General features: G+C 43.9%; 1 protein-coding gene across 1 annotated transcript in view; it reads left to right on the forward strand.

The window, feature by feature from the left end:
- Positions 1-20,061, forward strand: part of TRPM2 (transient receptor potential cation channel subfamily M member 2) — a 51,501-nt gene that overhangs the window by 8,019 nt on the left and 23,421 nt on the right. Inside the window, exons 4-12 of the mRNA XM_063306835.1 lie at positions 1,119-1,287; positions 8,676-8,856; positions 9,216-9,379; positions 12,092-12,272; positions 13,377-13,438; positions 15,076-15,276; positions 16,667-16,769; positions 17,924-18,045; positions 19,203-19,547. Coding sequence (XP_063162905.1) covers positions 1,119-1,287; positions 8,676-8,856; positions 9,216-9,379; positions 12,092-12,272; positions 13,377-13,438; positions 15,076-15,276; positions 16,667-16,769; positions 17,924-18,045; positions 19,203-19,547 — 1,528 coding nt within the window. The remainder of the gene's footprint in view (positions 1-1,118; positions 1,288-8,675; positions 8,857-9,215; positions 9,380-12,091; positions 12,273-13,376; positions 13,439-15,075; positions 15,277-16,666; positions 16,770-17,923; positions 18,046-19,202; positions 19,548-20,061) is intronic.

Here is a 20,061-nt window from a genome sequence, read left to right on the forward strand (position 1 = left end):
AGTATGTTGCAGAGAGTATGCTTTGGTTACAAGAATCTGCTGGTTCATTTCACAGGGTGAATGTTGAAGGAAGCTATCTTTAACCTGTTATGTTGAAGGCATCTGACATCTCTCATAAGCAGTGTTATCGGAACCATTCTGCATTAAAAGACGCAATTATGTAGAAGATATTGTCAATTTGGGACAACGTTACAATTCATTACTGAGAGCATTTTAGAAGTTATGATACTACAGACAATCCCAATAATACTTCAGCATCTAGAGAACTGAAAGAAATGCATAACTGGAGACAGATTTTGGTATTTTTGGTGTTGACAGCAAAGCTTGTTGCTTCTTTTTAGAAAGGAATGTTGTTAATGTACTTAATTTCAGAGAAAAAATGATGAAGGATTATGATAAACTATTTTAGTCAAATGAAAATGATTAAAGGACCAAGCAGCTCTGGAATGTTTTAGAAAAATCATCTGTAAAACATTGCTTTGGGATGATTTTTAAAAATGGGAAAGGGGCTCAAAATTTTATAAATAAAATTGATGTGCATAAAATATTCAAATAACACTTGAAATGCAAGTAAAGAAAGCAAGTATAAACATATTGAGTGGTGCTAATGTTTACTTTTGTAATGATAATTAGGGAACTCCGATAGTTAAGCTTTCATAATCTGATTTCTGTAGATACTTTGAATCCCAGTTTGCAGAATTCCCAACCAGTTTGCCACTTGCCATCTTTATTCTTTCAATTTATTCTTGCTTTCTAATTAGAATTGTAATAAGCACATTAGGTATTTCAAAATAATTGTTCATATAACAAATTGTTCATGAACAATTTATATTGTGCTAATTGTGCTGGCAAATATTGCGATTGATTGCCCATGTGAAAATATGTTCTTGTATTTCTCAAGCTTTGTATTTGTCATGTAGGCATGGAGTGCTGGTACTACTGTATTCAACGTAAGTGTTATATGCAGCAGTGAATTCAGCTTATATTTATTCTAAAGAATGGAAACTTCTTTATTCTAATACTCATATCTCTTTCATATGACTTGTGTCATGATAGGACTTTCAATATATATATATATATATATATATATATATTTAGTTGTTTGTGCTTTTATACAGGAAAGTGGCATGTGAATGTGGCTATCTCAGGGAACAGCACTTAGAGGAAGCCATAAAACCTATTATGTTCCAAGGGAAGGAATGGGACCCCAGAAGACATGTCCAGGAAATGCCAACAGATGCCTTTGGGGACATTACTTTCACAGGCTTGGGACAAAAGGTTGGGAAGGTGAGTTAACATGCGGTTGTAAGAGTATCTTGGAGGAACGTGTAGTTGACTTGCTGGAACTTTATATACTACTAAACTTTATATACTTCTAAACTTTTCTGCAGTTATAAGATCCAACAATCAATCAATCAATTGTACCATTTGTGTATTTACTAGCTATTGGCTTAGGGCTATTGTATGTGATGCTTCAGATTCATAGCACTCACACAGCACCTTTTGGCAATGCCTTCAAGTAGATGCATTTTTTCCTGGCTCATGCGGTTACTGTGCAATCCTGGGAAAGAACACTTTGCTGAAAGGTACTACGTGCACACCAATGCATGCTCCAAGGGATTTTTTTTCCCCTTTAATCCAAAGCATTGCACATCCCTACCAGAATCTCCTTGATTGTATCTTTGAATAGCATGTTGTCATGATCACCGTTGCGATGCTTGTGACATTGCCATGGCTCTCATAACAATACAGGGAAATGGGTACCGGGCGGATTAAGGAAAAAGGCAACTAGCTAACAAAAGAGAGCAACAGGTGCTGGCAACAAAGTATCGACTCTAGCCAGAGGCACGGAAGAGAGAGATACAATGTTGCAAAGAAGGTAATTGACAAGACCAGACCATGAGGTGCGCCCGAGCTGTCAAAAAGATTACGAACCTGATTGCCCGGCAATGAACCATCACCGGCCAGGGAAGCAATTAAGGAAACGCCCGAAGCACAGGAGGGGCTCCACGACCCCTCACCTACCGGCAATGGAACCAATGGGGCTCGGGGCGCACCCGGAGTAAGAAGGGGTGGAGCGCTGACCGGCGCAGGCTATTTAAATCCCGTTCCGGTGCGCTCCACTCACTCTCAGCTTTTCAAAATGGCATGCATTCTGTTCTATCAATAAAGCCAGAACCTAAGCCCACGCTAGCATCTGCGCCTTTACTGGTTAGCAGGCAGAGCCTGACATAAAGCTGAGAGTCACCAAACCAAAATTGCCAAGCTCTACCGGACGAAAATTTTTCCGCGGGAGAGACCAACTGGCGAAAAACGGAACCGGGGACAGCGATGGAGCCAGCACTTCGCACCAGAGGTGTGAAGGACAGCCCGCAAGAGGCAGAGGCGACCTGACAGCGGCTGGAGGCAGCGCACCCGAAAGGGGACACAGACACCCTCCCTGCCCACACCGTACCCCAGTTCCAGACCTGGAGCTCCAACCCAGACGGGAGAACCCCGACGGAAGATGAAGTCGGGGACCAGCAACTCCTCACTTGGGCCGGTGGAGCAGGACCCTGGACGGGAACACCCTACTCCACCTGGAGGCTCCGCTACCCCCAAACGCCCGAGCAGGAAGGCGCAAGACTATGTAACGGACAGCATCTGGCAGCACCGACGTCGGATGACCAGGGCACGCCAGACAGGGTCACGGCCCTGGAAGCCAGGGTATGATACCTTGAGCACCTGCTCCTGTCCCCAACATCGGCAGACGAGGACACGACCCTGAAAGCCAAAGTACAAGACCTGGAACATATGCTCCAGACCCTAGCAACAATCGTCAGCAAGCACTCCAAGACTGAGGCGGCACAGGGGGCAAGAGGGGATCGGGGCAACATACCCACCCCGCCAACAACCCCGAGCGGAAGGGGCCAAGCACGAGACTCTGTCGCAGGGATTTGCGGCCCCAGGCCAGTGGGAGCCATCCCTCACCACCCACAGGTAGGGGACCCGCAAATTGGGAGGTTCGCCAAAGACTTCCCTGTACAATTTGACGGGAACCCTACGAAACTGTCCTTCTTTCTAACAAATGCAAGGGACTACATGGCCCAATACGGCCATTGCTTCAACACAGAAGCCGCTAAAATCTCGGCGGTGGCCACCAAGCTCCAAGACAGGGCTGCAGACTGGTACGTGCAGATGTCCGAGTCCGGAGCCCCAGCCTTGGCCAATTTCCACGACTTCCTCGCCGAGTTGAAGCATTACTTTGAGGGCCCCCTGGCGAAGGAAAGGGCCAAGTGCACACTTCAAGCGCTGCGCCAGGGAAGAAAAACGGTGGCCGACTACGCCCTCGAGTTCAAGGTCCTCGCAGGCAAAATCACGGAATGGTCTGAGGCCACCCTGATCGACATGTTCAAGCGTGGCCTCAACCGGAGGCGCTTCAATGGGCACTCTACAGGGATGACCCAGCCTCCCTTCACGGGTGGATTTGCCTAGCCGGAAAAGCAGAGCACGCTCAGCGCACGTTCCTGCTCGCAATCGCAGATGACAAAATCCCGCCCAGCACAAGAGGACCAGTCCCACAGTCGGGCCCAACCTGGCACGCAGACCAACAATGGAGGCTTGCCCGCGGGCAGTGTACCAGGTGCGGGAAAACGGGCCACCGAGTGGCAGACTGTTTCACAAACAGGACAACGGATCGCCCATCCAGACCCACACCGAAGACGCCGCACAAGTCATCCAACCCCCCCAGATGGCTGACAGGAGCGTTAGTAACCCCGGACGCGGATGCCTACCTCGCAGGGGACGTGATCGACGCCCAAGAAGAGGCGGCGGAAAACGCTCCCCACCTGCCCTAAGCAGCGCTGCTGGGCAGGTGATGAAGAAGGGGCGCAACAACCCCAGGGTGAGTGACGATTGCTCCATCCTGGCAGGGACAATTGAACTCTCTTACGGCCCTAGAGCCATTGCAGCCGAAGCTATGGTGGATTCTGGGTGCTCCAGAAATCTGATCCACCCGAACATTGTCGCCGCACTAAAACTGCCCTGTTTCCCCCTCCCTAAACCGCTGGCATTCCATCAACTAGACAGTTCTACAGCGGGGGGAAGACCAGCCACCCAGAGGACCGGAATGGTCACCCTGACAATGGGCACCCACAAGGAATCAATAAACTTTGTGGTGACCCAGATAGGGAAACCCATAGTAGTGCTGGGGATCCCCTGGCTAGCATGCAACAACCTACACATAGACTGGAGTACACGCTCCATCAAGTTCAAAGACGGGGTCTACCAGGCACCGACACCGGACAAACCATCTGCTTCGATGGTGGGGAGGGCAGAAGTCGTCGACCACACCCACGACCCCCCCCCCCAGAAGGACTGCCGGAGCAATATGCAGACTTTGCAGATGTCTTCGGAGAAGAGGAGGCGGACCAATTACCCCCCCACCGCAAGACGGACTGCACAATTGAACTGCTCCCAGACGTCCCATTACCCAAGCCCAAGATCTACCCCATGACCCAGAGAGAATTAGCGGCGCTGTGGGAATTCTTGGATAAAAACCTCTCCAGGGGCTTCATAGAACCAGCGAACTCGCCAGTTGGAGCACCCATCCTATTTCGGGAAAAGAAGGACGGCACTCTGAGACTATGCAATGATTACCGCGGATTAAATTCCGCTTCCCTATCCAACAAATACCCCCTACCCCTCGTAAAGGACATGCTAGCACACCTGTCAAAGGGAAGGGTGTTTTCCAAACTCGACCTCCGCGAGGCGTATTACAGAATCCGCATCAGGGAGGGGGACGAGTGGAAAACGGCATTCAACTGCCCCTTGGGCTCCTTCCAATACAAGGTACTGCCATTTGGTCTTGCGGGGGCCCCGGGGGTCTTCATGCAACTCATAAACGAGGTACTGCATAAACACCTATTCAAGGGCGTACTGGTTTACCTGGATGATGTCCTCATCTACACGAGGACACAGAGGGAACACGAGAGGTTAGTGAGGCAAGTCCTCACTAAGCTGCGGAAAGCCAAACTCTACGCTACGCTGTCCAAGTGCGAATTCCACAAATCGTGCTTGGACTACCTAGGGTACAGAATCTCTGACAAAGGTGTAGAAATGGACCCCGCGAATGTCCAGGCAGTTTTGAGCTGGGAACGCCCACACACCAGGCGCCAGCTTCAAAGCTTCCTCGGGTTCGCGAATTTCTATAGGTCCTTTGCGAGGGGGTTCGCGGAAATCGCCCTACCCTTAACCGATTTGCTCAAGACCAAGGGCGTCGGGGAGACGCGCAAGGTAAAAAACCCGGGGGCCGTACTTAATTGGACTCCTGCCTGTCAAACCACGTTTGACAGACTAAAAGCGCTGTTCACAGCGGAGCCAATCCTAGCTCACCCGGACCCCGAACGACCTTTTGTGGTGCAGGTGGACTCCTCTGACTTCTCAATAGGCGCCATCCTGCTGCAAAAGGATTCCGCGGGAATCCTGAAGCCATGCGCCTACCTCTCGAGGAAATTCTCGGAGACAGAGAGGCGCTGGCATGTATGGGAAAAGGAAGCGTTTGCGGTTAAAGCAGCGCTGGAGGCTTGGCGTCACCTTTTGGAAGGGACGACTTGCCCGTTTGAGGTCTGGACAGACCACCGCAACCTCAAGGTGCTCCGTACGCCCCGGCGCCTCAGTCCCAAGCAAATACGATGGGCTCAGTTCTTCAGCCGGTTCAACTTCCAGCTGAAGTTCATACCAGGCAAAAAGAACTTCCTGGCAGACGCACTCTCCCGACTGCCCCAGGATGCGGAGCCTATCTCCGACATTGTAGGGACGGTGCTTTCCGATTCCCAGCTGGGTATGGCAGCGGTCACCCGGGGTCACGCTCGGGGACAGCCTGCCCCCCCCACAAACAACTACGACGCAACCCGCCCCTAGACGCAGGCAACCTCAAATACCAGGTGGGCTACGGGCAGATTTCATAACGGCATTGAAATCTGACCCCTGGCTCCTCGCCAACCCCAACAAGGTCACCATGGACCAGGACCTCGCATGGGCGGAGGGAAGGCTATATGTACCCAACTCACAACGGCAGGCAATCCTCAACAGATCGCATGACAGCAAACAGGCTGGTCACTTCAGGTTCTTGAAAACCCTACACCTGACTCGGAGACAGTTTTGGTGGCCCTCGCTGAGGAAGGACGTCAAGACGTATGTGGCGTCCTGCCCAATGTGCGCTATGGCCAAGCGACCAGCTGGCAAACCCCAGGGGCTGCTGCAACCCGTGGCTGAACCCTCCCGCCCTTGGAATGAAATCTCAATGGACTTCATAGTCGACTTACCACCCAGCCAAAAGAAAACGGTCATTTGGGTGGTAAAAGGCTACTTTTCAAAACAAGCGCATTTCATCCCCTGCACCTCGATCCCATCAGCCCAACAGCTGGTGAAACTGTTCCTAGTCCACGTGTACCACCTACACGGCTGCCCCTCCCGCTTGGTAACTGATAGGGGCACACAATTTACCTCGAGGTTTTGGCGGGCTTTTTTGAAACTGATAGGTACCCAGCAAGCCCTGTCAACCTCCTGGCATCCCCAGACGGACAGATCCACAGAGATCCTTAATGCCACACTGGAGCAATTCCTCTGCTCCTACATAAACTATCACCAAAACGACTGGGTAGACCTCCTCCCGTTTGCAGAGGTCGCATACAACAACGCGATACACCAAAGCACCGGAAAAAACCCCTTTGGGGTGGTGTCGGGTCGGGAGTTCGTCCCCATCCCTGAACTACCTCAGCCTCTGTCCCCAACAGTGGCCGCCTGTGATTGGGGTGAGAAAATCGCAGATTCCTGGCCAGTCATCAAGGACGCGCTTAAAGAGGCACAGACGGCATACAAATCACAAGCGGACAAACACCGGCGCCAGCAACCAACATTTCAGGTGGGAGACATGGTCTATCTATCCACCAGATTCATAAAATCGCCGCAACCATTGAAGAAGCTGGCCCCCAAGTTTATTGGACCATTCCAGGTGACACAAATCGTGAACCCAGTCACGGTGCACTTGGACCTGCCCCATAATCTAAAGAGACTGCACCCGGTATTTCACTGCAGCTTACTCAAGCCGGCAAGTAATCCCTTCCGGTGGCACCCACGCATGCCCCCCCCCACCAGTGATGATAGACGGGCAGCAACACTTCGAAGTAAAGGAGGTGCTTGACTCCCGCAAGCGGCGGGGCTCCCTCCAATACCTCGTAAAGTGGAAACACTTTCCACACCCTGAGTGGGTTGCTGCCCGTGACGTCCAGGCTCCCGACCTGATCCGCACCTTCCACACCACCTACCCCTCCAAACCTGCGGCTTAACCTTCCCGAAGGGGGGCAGTATGTCACGATCACCGTTGCGATGCTTGTGACATCACAATGGCTCTCATAACAATACAGGGAAATGGGTACCGGGCGGATTAACGAAAAAGTCAACTAGCTAACAAAAGAGAGCAACAGGTGCTGGCAACAAAGTATCGACTCTAGCCAGAGGTGTGGAAGGGAGAGGTACAATGTTGCAAAGAAGGTAATTGACAAGACCAGACCACGAGGCGTGCCCGAGCTGTCAAAAAGATTACGAACCTGATTGCCCGGCAATGAACCATCCCCGCCGGGAAAACAGTCAAGGAAACGCCCGAAGCACAGGAGGGGCTCCACGACCCCTCACCTACCGGCAATGGAACCAACGGGGCTCGGGGCGCACCCGGAGTAAGAAGGGGTGGAGCGCTGACCGGCGCAGGCTATTTAAATCCCGTTCTGGTGCGCTCCACTCACTCTCAGCTTTTCAAAATGGCATGCATTCTGTTCTATCAATAAAGCCAGAACCTAAGCCCACGCTAGCGTCTGTGCCTTTACTGGTTAGCAGGCAGAGCCTGACACATGTTCTATAAGCCACTGTCAGGATTTAGCATCCTTCCAGTATAGTTGATGGGGTATTGCAGTAATTGTATTTAGCAGTTGTATTAGCATGTTTGTAGTGGCCGTTTGGTATGCAGTTTGGTGTGTTGATTGGGATGTTTAGATGACCTGAATAGCTCCAAGGTCAGCATAACTGGCACCATCAGTGCCTGTTAGCAGAATGATTTACAGTTGGGAGTCAAGAGAGGTGTTAGAATTCAGCAATTAGGGAGAGGCTGGTGCGGAGGGGCGGTACTGGGGATTTTGAAATAGCAATTGCACGGGTTTTTCCTCAGTCTGATCTTTGCCTTGGACTGATCACATGTATTAATAAAGAACTCTTCCATATTTCTTGATGGCTTGTGATTTGGGAGACTCTGAATTAATAACTGAAGACCAGGACCATCTCAACCACCCTTTGACCCCATTAGAATGTAATATCTTATCCTCATTTAGACTTGCTAGAAGGGAAAAGTAGAAAGTAAAGAGTTGCCTCTGAAGAGGAGACCAGTCAGGCATGGAATGGACTTCTCCAGGAAGTTTTCAGAAGCTCCTCTTTCAGTTGTCTCTGTTGTTTCCTATTGCATCAGTATCCTTTATACAGTACCTGTTTAGAATATCTCATTGATTCACAAGACTCAAGTCATTTTGAATAAGAAATCCCACAGAGCTCAGCTTGGGGCTTGGATGATTCTAGGCATAATTGCATAGTGATCACTATCTGGAATGATATACCAGATATTCCTGATACGTTTTATTTTCTTTTTGTAGTATGTGCGAGTCTCCTCTAGCACTTCTCCAAAAACACTTTACCAGTTGATTACACAATACTGGGGGCTTGATATACCCAACCTCTTAATATCGGTGACAGGAGGAGCTAAAAATTTCAGCATGAAGATGAGACTGAAGAATATATTTCGGCAAGGACTTGTCAAAGTGGTACAGACAACAGGTAAAACAGTCAGTGGCCAAAGCTAATAAGAAAGGATATGTTGATGTTTTATTTCTTTATCTAAAATATTTTAGCTTTCAGCCCAGATGGGTCCCAAAGCAATCTACCATAATTAAAAGCAAGCAAAATACAATCATTAATTAAGGTGGAAACTGGAAGCTAAGTTTAGAATTGTTTTAAAAAAATCCACAGCAGAGGATCAAAAAATGTCAACCTAAACTAAATAGGCACAACCTAATCAACCTAGGTACATATTCCATTTAAAAATTAAATAAAATATTTATTCATGGCCCAGAGAAAAAACTAGAGAAATAAAGCATCTGGTCTGATCTTATATACTTATGATCTTTGTTCTACAGGTGCTTGGATCATCACAGGTGGTTCTCACACTGGTGTGATGAAGCAGGTTGGGGAAGCACTACAGGATTTCAACATAAGCAGCACCTATAAAGGCGAGATTGTTGCCATTGGCATTGCAGCTTGGGGGACAGTACACAACCGTAATAGCCTCATCTGCCCCATGGTGAGCCAGAGGATTTTCAGACCATGCTATTAGAAGAAATGATTCATAGTACAATCCTATATGGATTTACCTAGGAGAAAAGGATGTTTGCAGATAGATTGGGCTGAGAGAAAATGAATATAGCAAAAATCAATGGGTCATGCACGACTTTGTACTTCTTTATAACTATAAAGGATGTGAAGAAAGACAATGGTGGGATGCAAACATTGCTAGACTTTGGTTTTCTATATCTTTGGTACCCCCAAATAAAATTATCCATTTGGATATAGCACAGTTAGCACAGTGATAGTCTACTCACTAAGTCCTACCACATATAGTGTAAGAATAGATCCTTAAGGAGGTGGATGGCATGTTTGTTCTTACTCTTGATTAAATGCATTCCATTCCAGAAGGCAAAATGTAGTAGCTATGAAAAAACTGAAAAAAATGGCATTGTGATTCTTAGCATTTCACTTAGTATGAGTTTGATAATCTGGGGGCTGGATCTGTGCTCCACCTAACTTTCATGTGGCTAGAGATGAGGTGAACTTTTGGAGGGGTATTTAATGTCTCTTTGACAGAAGGAATAGTATTCACTTTTCAAGGAGTGGTGGTGTTCTTCTGCCTGAAGAGAGCATCTCTTGATCCAGCAGTGTTAGACAATTTCCATATGTATCTTAGGGAACCTGTTGGACAAGATGGTTGGACAACAGATGTAAAGGATTCTGGATAAAGCTGATTAGTTTGATTCCCTTCAGTCAAGGTTCAGCCCAGGCAAAAAATGGAAACTGCATTGGTCAGTCTTGTGGATGACCTCCAATAAGGACATAAAAATCAGAAGTTGGCCCTCCTGGTCCTATTTGATCTCTCAGAGCTGTTTGATACCTTTCACCATGGCCTCCTCCTGGACCATCTGCACTGTGAGGACACTATGGTTCCAATCCTTTCTGAGTGAGCAGATCCAGTCAGTAGTGATGGGGAAAAGGTATTTGAGTCTTTGGTTGCTCCAGTATGGGATGCCAGAGGGCTCCACACTTTCTTACATGTTATTTAACGTCTATGAAACTACCTGAGAAGGTCATTCTTTTTTTTCCTGGGGTGAAGGGGGCTACTGTCAAATCAATGTTGACTCTTAGTGACCTCTTTCTATCTGATAGTATCTGCCTCATTCTCCAGATTTGTGTGGATGTTCTTACTGAAAATCTAGAGGCAATTAAGGGTTAGATTGATGAGACAAGGTTGAATTCTAGCAAAATGGAGTTGCTATTCATGAAAAACTATCACTCAGACAGAATTAAATTTCCCTTGAGGGAACAGGTCCATGAATTCTAGGTTCTCCACTCTCATCTCTCTCTGGAGCAGTAGGTACCCAGGGGTGCCTTTGGTTAGCTTTGGCTGATATGCCAGTTTTGGCCCTTTTTGATGTAGGAAAGTTTAGTGACAGTAACTCTTGTTACCTCAAGACTGGATTACTACAAAGTATTCTACTTAGGGATGCCTTTGAAAACTACTTGGAATCTGTAATTGGTACGAAATGCAACAACCAACATGCTGGCAGGTGAGAGCCACTTCGGCAGTATGACACCAATATTGCAGGTGCTACATTGGTTACCAGTATATATCTAATATAATTTAAACAGCTAGTGATCACCTATAAAGTCCTATATGACATGGATCTGAGTTATCTAGGAACTGTCTCTTCCAAATGGAATCTCTCTGTCCTGTTTGTTTATCCCAAGAAGGAATGCTGCAGATCCCCTCTCTTAGGAAGTGATGGGAACAAGAGCACAGAAGTACATAGGTCTTCTCAGTATTGGTCCTGTTCTTTTGAAGCAATCAGCCTCCAGAGATTTCAATATTTCCTTCATTGCTAACATTTAGGAAAGTTATTAAGTCCTTACTTTTTCAAAAAACATTTGGAAACTGAATAATTATAGTTTGGGGTCAACTTTTAACACCCTTGCATTCATTATGTTTTTAACTATGGGATTGTATTGATGATTTTGGATTAGGAGCTGTCGATCGGAAGGTCGGCGGTTCGAAACCGCGTGGCGGGGTGAGCTCCCGTTGTTAATCCCAGCTCCTGCTCACCTAGCAGTTCGAAAACATGCAAATGTGAGTAGATCAATAGGTACCGCTTCGGCGGGAAGGTAACGGCGTTCCGAGTCGTCATGCTGGCCACATGATCCGGAAGTGTCTATGACAACGTCGGCTCCAAGGCTTAGAAACGGAGATGAGCACCGCCCCCTAGAGTCGGATTCGACTGGACTTTACGTCAAGGGAAACCTTTATACTTTTAAAAAAAAAATACTCTCAGATTTTATTCTATATGAGCTGCCCAGAGTTTATGTAAAGTGCAAGATATAACTTACGTAAATAAGTAAAATTCTTTGAAGGGCTTTTTCAGAATTATTTGAATGAAAATTGTGTATAGTAATTCTTGCTCAAGCAACTGTAGAGCCCCAGGTAAGAGACGCAGTTGGTGTGGCAATTTAGGGTGTTGGGTTGGCACCAGGAAAACTTGGATGCTAGTTCACCCTTGACCATGGATGCTTTCTGGGTAAGTTTAGGCTGGCCCCTCACTCTCAGTATACATACCTCATAGGACAGTTGTGGGGAAAAATAGGAGACGCAAATGGTATATACACTGCTTTTTACTCCTTAAAGATGGGATATAAATCTGACAAATAAATACATAAATTTGTGTGGTTTTTTCAACCTGGTTATTTTCAGGGTAGCTTCCCAGCAGAATATATTTTGGATGAGGAGACTCAAGGAAGACTGTCTTGCCTGGACAGCAATCATTCACACTTTATTCTGGTGGATGATGGAACACATGGGAAATATGGAGTGGAGATCCCTTTGAGGACCAAACTTGAGAAATACATTTCAGAGCAAACCAAGGTGAAAGGAGGTAATGGCACCTTGTACCTGGTAAAAATGTTATGTATCACTACCCATAACACCAAAATATTTTCTGTACTTTTTCAGTCTGTATAGCTTGCAAGGCAAGGCAAGAATGGGTTCATTTATGACAAGCAGGAATCTTTCTGATTCTAAGGTACTCAAGATGGCAAACACCTATAAAAATTAAAATACAGAATATCCTAAAAAATTTAAAATCACTATAAAGTCATTCACATTGAAAAGGCCAATCTAAAGACAAAGATCTTCAGCTCTTACTGAAAAGTAGAAAAAGTGAGGGTAAATGCAACTCTCTCTAGAAGTACATTCGATAAATTGGGAGCAACAGAGGAGAAGTTCCTTTCTTGTGTGTCTTGGAAAAAGAAGCCATCTTTAACATGGCCTCTACTGCTGATCATGCATCTGGAGCAGTTCATACTGATGAATTCTCCATTTAAACCTTGCTGATTTCAAATGAGAAATTGAGGTACCAAAAAACCTAGAATCCAAGGATTAATAAACAATTACTTTATCAAATAAAATTTAACACACCTGGAGGATATCAGGTTGGGAAAGCTGTAAGAGGTTATAATTAGGATGCTATTGGAGATGGAGATTATGGTATCTTCATTCTGTGTCTCTTGTAATATGTAATTTCTTCCATCCAGTTTCACAATATGGAGAAGACTCATTGATTCTGATCCCAAATTATTTGTAGCTATGAAAACTTAATTAAATGATAAAATGACAAGGGTCATTAATTACAAATAGATAGTTCAACAATTTTATAAGATAAATTATTGTGTTACTGTTCTTATTGTTCATCAACTTAATAGCTTTGCTATTTTTTTCTAAAAAATTGATAGACTGACTACCAGAGGCAGACAAGAGACTTACAACTGAGACTGGGTTATTTTTATGCTGTGGCGATTCTTCATCATAAATGTTAACTATTGTGTATATGTATGTATTCTTGACAATTAGTTTCATAACTGCCAATCTGGACCCAATATTGGGAATTGTGTGTATCCCAATACCCAGTGGAAAAGAATGCCAGGAAGGAAGGACACCTAAGTACATGGAGGATTAACTGAGCCTTTTTTCCCCCCCACAGGAGTTTCCATTAAAATACCAATTGTTTGTGTAGTGCTGGAGGGTGGCCCTGGGACTCTTGATGTAAGTACTCTGCAGCCATGAGGGTAACTGAATGGTTGTGAAGGCAATAGAGGCGTATAGAGTGTGTCGCAGGGGAGAGATTCCAAGAGAAGGCAGTTGATAGGAGTTTGTTACAGTATAAGGGTTTAGATGGTTGTGGTTGCTGAAGAGAAATGAAAGCAAGTTAAGCTTCTGTTGCATTCTCAGTGAGCAAAAGGACCAAAAGAGGAATCAATTCAGACAAGGGACAATGATTAGCCAGCTATTATTGGTGATTATAGAATCGCAGAGCGGGAAGGGGGCATTTAGACCTTCATGTCCAAGGCACTGAACAGAACAGAAATCCAAATTAAAATATTCCAGGCAGTTGCCTTTGCCTTGCCTCCATTTGAACATATCCCATAAAGGGGAGCCCACCATCTCTGTTTATCATTGGTTTCACTATCAAATTGTTTTGTTAGAGAAAAAAAAATCCCAACATAACTTTAAATTAGAATATGCTTTCCTATATTTTAAAACAATTACTTTATCTCCTGAATTCTGGAACAAAAGAGAATGGGTCTTTTGTGTAATATTCTTTCACGGATTTGAAGAATGTGGTCAAATTTCATCTCTATCTTCTCTTCAAAGCTAAACATGCCCTATTCATTCAGTCTCTACTCATAGGAATTACTTACTAGTTTTCTGATCATCCTCATTGTACTTCCTTATTCCAGTTCCTCAGAATTGTGCTTAAAGTGTGGGGCCCAGGAGGATACAGAACTAGAGGTGGGATCTGACCAACTAGGCAAAAAAGTAGAACTATTATTTCCCATGATTTGGAAACTGTACTTCGGTTGAAGTAGTTTAAACTTAAATTTGCCTTTGTTGCAGCCACACTGCTACTGCCAGATCTCTTTCACAAGTATTATCTAACCTATATTTGTGCATTTGATTTTTGATTTCTAAGTGGAAAAACTTTGCACTTGTTTTTGTTAAACGTCATTCTGTTATTTTCAGACCATTTCTTCAGCATAGCATAATCATTTTGAATATTATTTCTGTCTTTTAGCTACTCCACCCAGTTTGACTCATCTGCAAATCTTTATCCAAGTAATTAAGAAAAATGTTCAGGAGTAGACTGTAACCCTGCATTCATTACCTTCTTCCAGTTAGATGAGAAATTATTAATTATAACTCTTGGAATATGTTTTTTGACCCAGCTATGTATCTATTTAACTATAATTCCATTTTGTCCACATTTAACTAACTTGCTATTAATAATTCATGGGGTACTTTGCCAAATACTTCGCTGAAATTGATAAATGTTACTAAGCATTCCACATTTGATGGTTATCCATAATCAAAATGTTACCCAAACAAAACAATTAATAAATTTAGTCTTGCAAACTTATTCCTGATAAATCCATAGTGTACAGGTTTGCTGGTGACTGCAGCTCTATAAAGCTGTTGCCATCTTGCACTGAAATCTACATGGGCTGGGATCCAGGCTGGGAGAGGTTTCTTTTTCCCCAGTTCAAATGAGGTGCAGATAATGAAAAAAGCAAAGACTGGGACATCCAGAAGGATATTGACATTGGCACTGTCACTTAATTTATTGGCAATTTGAGATTACATGGCCTCAGATGCTGACATATTCCTATTATTTTCTTCTGCAGACAATCTATAATGCAATCAACAATGGCACACCCTGTGTGATTGTGGAAGGCTCTGGTCGAGTAGCTGACGTCATTGCTCAAGTGTCTAATCTCCCAAGCCACAAAATAAGCATTTGCCTAATTCAGAAAAAACTGAGTATATTTTTCAAAGATAACTATGAATTGTTCACAGATAGCAAGATTGTGGAATGGACCAAAAAGGTAAGTTTAATCATCCCAATCATGATTCTAGTGGCAAGTGCTGGTGAAATTGTATCATAGATTAGGTAGAACATGGAACTTGTGAACCTCTTACTGATATTTACATGATATACTGTATATAAATAGGGAATACATTTATCACATCTCCCTTTATGGACCCTTTCAAGATGGCTGCTACCTTTCCACAATTCCTTGGGAAAACCTTACTGGGTTGGAACCCTGTGCCTGGTAAGAAGTGAAATTGCACTGATCCTAGTGAGCAGACTTGATAAAACAATATTTTCAGGGGGAGGTGGCACCATGGAAGTAGGATAGAAGAAGGCAGAAATTGAAGCCTAAATTGTTCTGTGAGCCTTTTAACAGGATTGCTCTAATGCAGTGGTGGGTAATTATGACATAGGGCATGCTGCCCTTTGCTTTTTGATGGCATGTCAAGGTTTGTACTCTGAAGATTGGATGGTACCAAGTTAAAGGAATATATGGGCCCAGAACACAATTTTAATTTAATATAGTTAATATAATTATTATATCATGTAACTCATCATCATCATCTGTCACATTAAAAACACAGTTTTGTATCAATCTGGGAGCTCTACCCAAGGTTTTGTGCATTCCTACCCTATATCTGTATGTAGTTCTCAGCTGGATTTCAAAAGCAGGCAATTGATGTAGGTCTTAGATAAGAGCAGTCTGCTCCTTCTACTGCAGCCTGTTGTATTAGGAGGAAGAAAGGTGGAAAAGAGGGTGCTAGAAAAAGTAAAAAAGTAAAAAAGAGAGAAGATGGATAGCTCTGCCTCTCCCTTGCTTTGGCTCCATCCATTCTTTGCTGGCAGAACAGACTCCAGGAGATTACTCCTGCAGGAATATGGGATTCCCTTAGTGGGAGGCAGATGCCAGACCTGTGCTCTGATTCAGGCAGCAAATGTCTTGAGTTGGATAAATGCAACCAATATGGCGTATTGATGGTGACCATAAACTATGAGCTGGAAGTCCTTTGTGGAACTCTTACCTCAACTACAAACTTATTGGTAGCTTTAGGCAAGCTGCTCTTCTGTCAGCCTTAGGGGCTCAGGATATACTGGCTTCCTATAAAGAGCAATTACAATTTATAGGAACCTAGTATATGTAAGCAATTTATGTATGTGAAGTGTTTAAACACATGAAAAAACAGTGTATGAAAATATTAATATTTTCCTCATTCTGAAGGGGCTGGACTTTTCATTATGTGTTATGGAAAGCAGAGAATCAGCTTCAGGTTTTTAAAAAACGAGGGGTGATTATTCTGGTTTGATTCAAGAAACTGAAAGAGTTGAAAATTAATTCTTAGGTCAATAACATTGTGACAGATCAGTTTATTAGAATTCTACATTATCTTTGTTTTTCTTTGCAGATCCAGGATATCGTACGAAACAAGCAGCTCCTGACCATCTTCAGGGAAGGCAAGGATGGACAGCAAGATATTGATGTGGCCATTTTGCAAGCAATGCTCAAAGGTGAGAAGAGCAGTCACTGTATAAAAATATTTAAGTTGGGCTCATCTTGAGCAGGGAGTTGGACTCGATGGCCTAAATGCTCCTTTCCAATTCTATGAAAGCAGGACAAAACAGAACTTTGTAGCTTTTTGTGTGAGTGAGCCAAAATCCTGCCTATCACCATAAGTGGTGGTAAAACTGTTGCCCAATATCATGCCCTGAAGTGGTGGTGTTGCAAACAGATGCTAAATAAAACCTAGATAACTAAAAGGTGATTTGGTAGAAATGCCTTAATGCTTCATTTGATTTGTTAGTTAGATAGTTAACTGTGATGGGCAGTCTGGCATTCTCCAAATGCGTTACTTGTAAATTTCATAAATCCTGATTATTGACTGTGTTGACTGGGAGCTTAGTTTCTAGAGCCATGGCTGTGGTTAAGAAAACATGTGATCATGCTGATGTATTTTTATTACACAGTTCGTATAATCACATAAATAGTATTTCACTATTTTGTTCTGAAAAGGTTGCTAATCAAATCTCTATTAGCCATGAGAGTAATGAGTAGGGTTAGGCAACCTGGCATACTCTAGAACAGTGTTTCTCAACCTTGGCAACTTTAAGATGTGTGGACTTCAACTCCCAGAATTCCCCAGCCACCTGTTACACATAGCAACCTGTTGGCTGGCTGGGGAATTCTGGGAGTTGAAGTCCACACATCTTAAAGTTGCCAAGGTTGAGAAACACTGTTCTAGAGTATGCCAGGTTGCCTAACCCTACTCATTACTCTCATGGCTAATAGAGATTTGATTAGCAACTTTTTCAGAACAAAATAGTGAAATACTCATTTATTTGATTATACGAACTGTGTAATAAAAATACATTAGCATGACCACATGCCTTCTTAACCACAGCCATTAGATATACATTTAAGGCAGAAAGTCTCACTCTGTCTGAAACAAACCTCTGGTTAGCAATACTGGGTATTGTACATATGAGCTAAGTTCCCAGAACCATTGAGTGGAAGCAGAGTCCTGATCCTGGGCCACCTCTACATTACAAGGCAAATATTTCTATTTTCCTAATGTTTCCTGCTGGATTCTGGATTTATATGAATAACCTAGTAAACAAGATCACAGCCCAGGTTCAAACCTTTTCTTGTTTCTTCTTCGTTGTAGCCTCCCGGTGCCATGATCACTTTGGCCATGAGAACTGGGACTACCAGCTAAAGCTTGCAGTGGCATGGAACAGACTGGATATTGCCCGGAGTGAGATTTTCACTGATGATCATGAGTGGAAGGTGGGGAGACTTTTGGTGACATGCTAATAGTCACTACCTGTGTAATTACAAGCTGAGATTCAAGTGCCAAGCTTGGTTTGACAGCAAGCTTGTCTCTTGGGAAGACATGGAGGTAGAAAATCTTGAAAATCTTGTACTGTCAGTTGAGAGTTTCCTTGCATTCCAATCACTCCATGCCTCTTTGCCTTCCAGAACATGAACTGTGTGCTATATCATCATGATGGCCGAATTTACATATAATACTAATATAGTTAGTTTAGTGATAGGGAAATCCATCACAAGAAGCATACTGTGATTTTTTTAAAAATAGAAAACCTAATTTGAAACCATGGCTTGTTGCTGTTTGATGAATCCTGATTTGTCTTTATCATGGTTTGTTCCATCTGAATCCACAATCCTGGTTTATTCTTTGTTTCCATCTCTTCTAGATACTTTCAGAAGAAAGGGAGGAAACAAACCAGAAACTGATGAAACAACCTATATCGGTTTGCTCATTGGCAAGACTGATTATAGTTTTTTAAACAGACCACAGGAAAGTCAATTTTAGTTTAGCATTATATACAAACACAAGCCCCCTATATCACTGATTTACTGAATCAGTGTATTATTTACTGAACATTTATTTTCATATCTTAGTACTTATGTAATGCACACTTAGTACTTATGTAATGTAGGCTGTGTCATTGTCTATAATTAGTTATTTCTTGGAATAGGAAGCAGTTGCTGGTACTATAGACATTGTCCATTCTTGTTGTCTTGTCCTTTATGTTTGTACACCAAAGGAAAGACTTTTAAGATTGGCTTACATGATGGATTTCATGTATCCATCACATCATGCATGTTGTGCATCATCAGTACAGCTTGGACTTGCATGCATGTTGATGAGGGATAAAAGTGGACTAAATGGTAATGAGAATGCCTGAATATATGGTGGCCAGTTCCTCCCTCTTATCATTTTTCTTTCTGCTTCCTCTGCTACAGGGAATGAATTATAGCTGCCATTACCAGACACTGATCTGACTCATGCATGCAACCTCCCTACCTTTGAGCTTCATTTTTTATCCCCTGTCCCTTTCTTCCTATCATGGGGAGGACAACCAGGGACAATTTTATTTGTGCCAATAGTGTCTCATTCTGGTTATTTTCCTGGCTAACAGCCTTTTGATCTACATCCAATGATGGCAGCTGCCTTCATAGCAAACAAGCCCAAGTTTGTGAAGCTGTTTTTGGAGCAAGGTGTACAGTTGAAGGAATTTGTTACCTGGAATACTTTAATCTACCTCTATGAAAACATGGCAACCTCCAGTGTCTTCCACGGGAAGCTGCAGAAGGTGTTGCTGGAAGAGAAGGAGGGTTCTGCCTTCTCCAAAATGCCAAGGATCCAGCTGTATCATGTATCCCAGGTGCTGAGGGAGCTGCTGGGAGATTTCACACAACAGTTGTATCCAAAGCTGAAGAACACTGAGAAACACCATCTCCCCATTGCTGTGCCCCAGAACAAGGTACTGTACCTTTTTATGCCAGTAACCTCTTAAACCTTCCATCAGCCCCTGGATTTCAGTATGGAGTTGTAGGGCAGTTCGCTCTTCTGTCTCTCTACTTCCAACAATGGTCTCTGAAGCAAATTGCCACTCAACATTGATCCTTGATAAACTGGTTTGGTTGATTACACTACCCTGCTTCCTGGCCTCAGTTTGCATTAGCAATAGAAGACAAGGTAGAAAATATTGAAAATCTTACACTGGCATCTAGGATTTTCCAACTATCCTTCCCACTATTTCTGATATTTAGATTATGTCTGCCATTGCTTATAGTCAAAATGGCACCATCTGTGCAGAAGTGGTAGGAAACAGAGGACTTGGGGGTACTGCCAGAAGTGTAAAAATAATGGGAAATCCCTAACCAAAAGTGAGACGTGTCTGTATGTGTACTAAATTACCACAGAATGGAAACTCGTGAGAGAGAAAATTAAATAGGAGGAAAGGAGAATGGAATTGAGTGGTTTGACTGCTGAAT

This window comes from Candoia aspera, chromosome 6 (assembly GCF_035149785.1).
Source record: "Candoia aspera isolate rCanAsp1 chromosome 6, rCanAsp1.hap2, whole genome shotgun sequence".
Lineage (NCBI taxonomy): Eukaryota > Metazoa > Chordata > Lepidosauria > Squamata > Boidae > Candoia > Candoia aspera.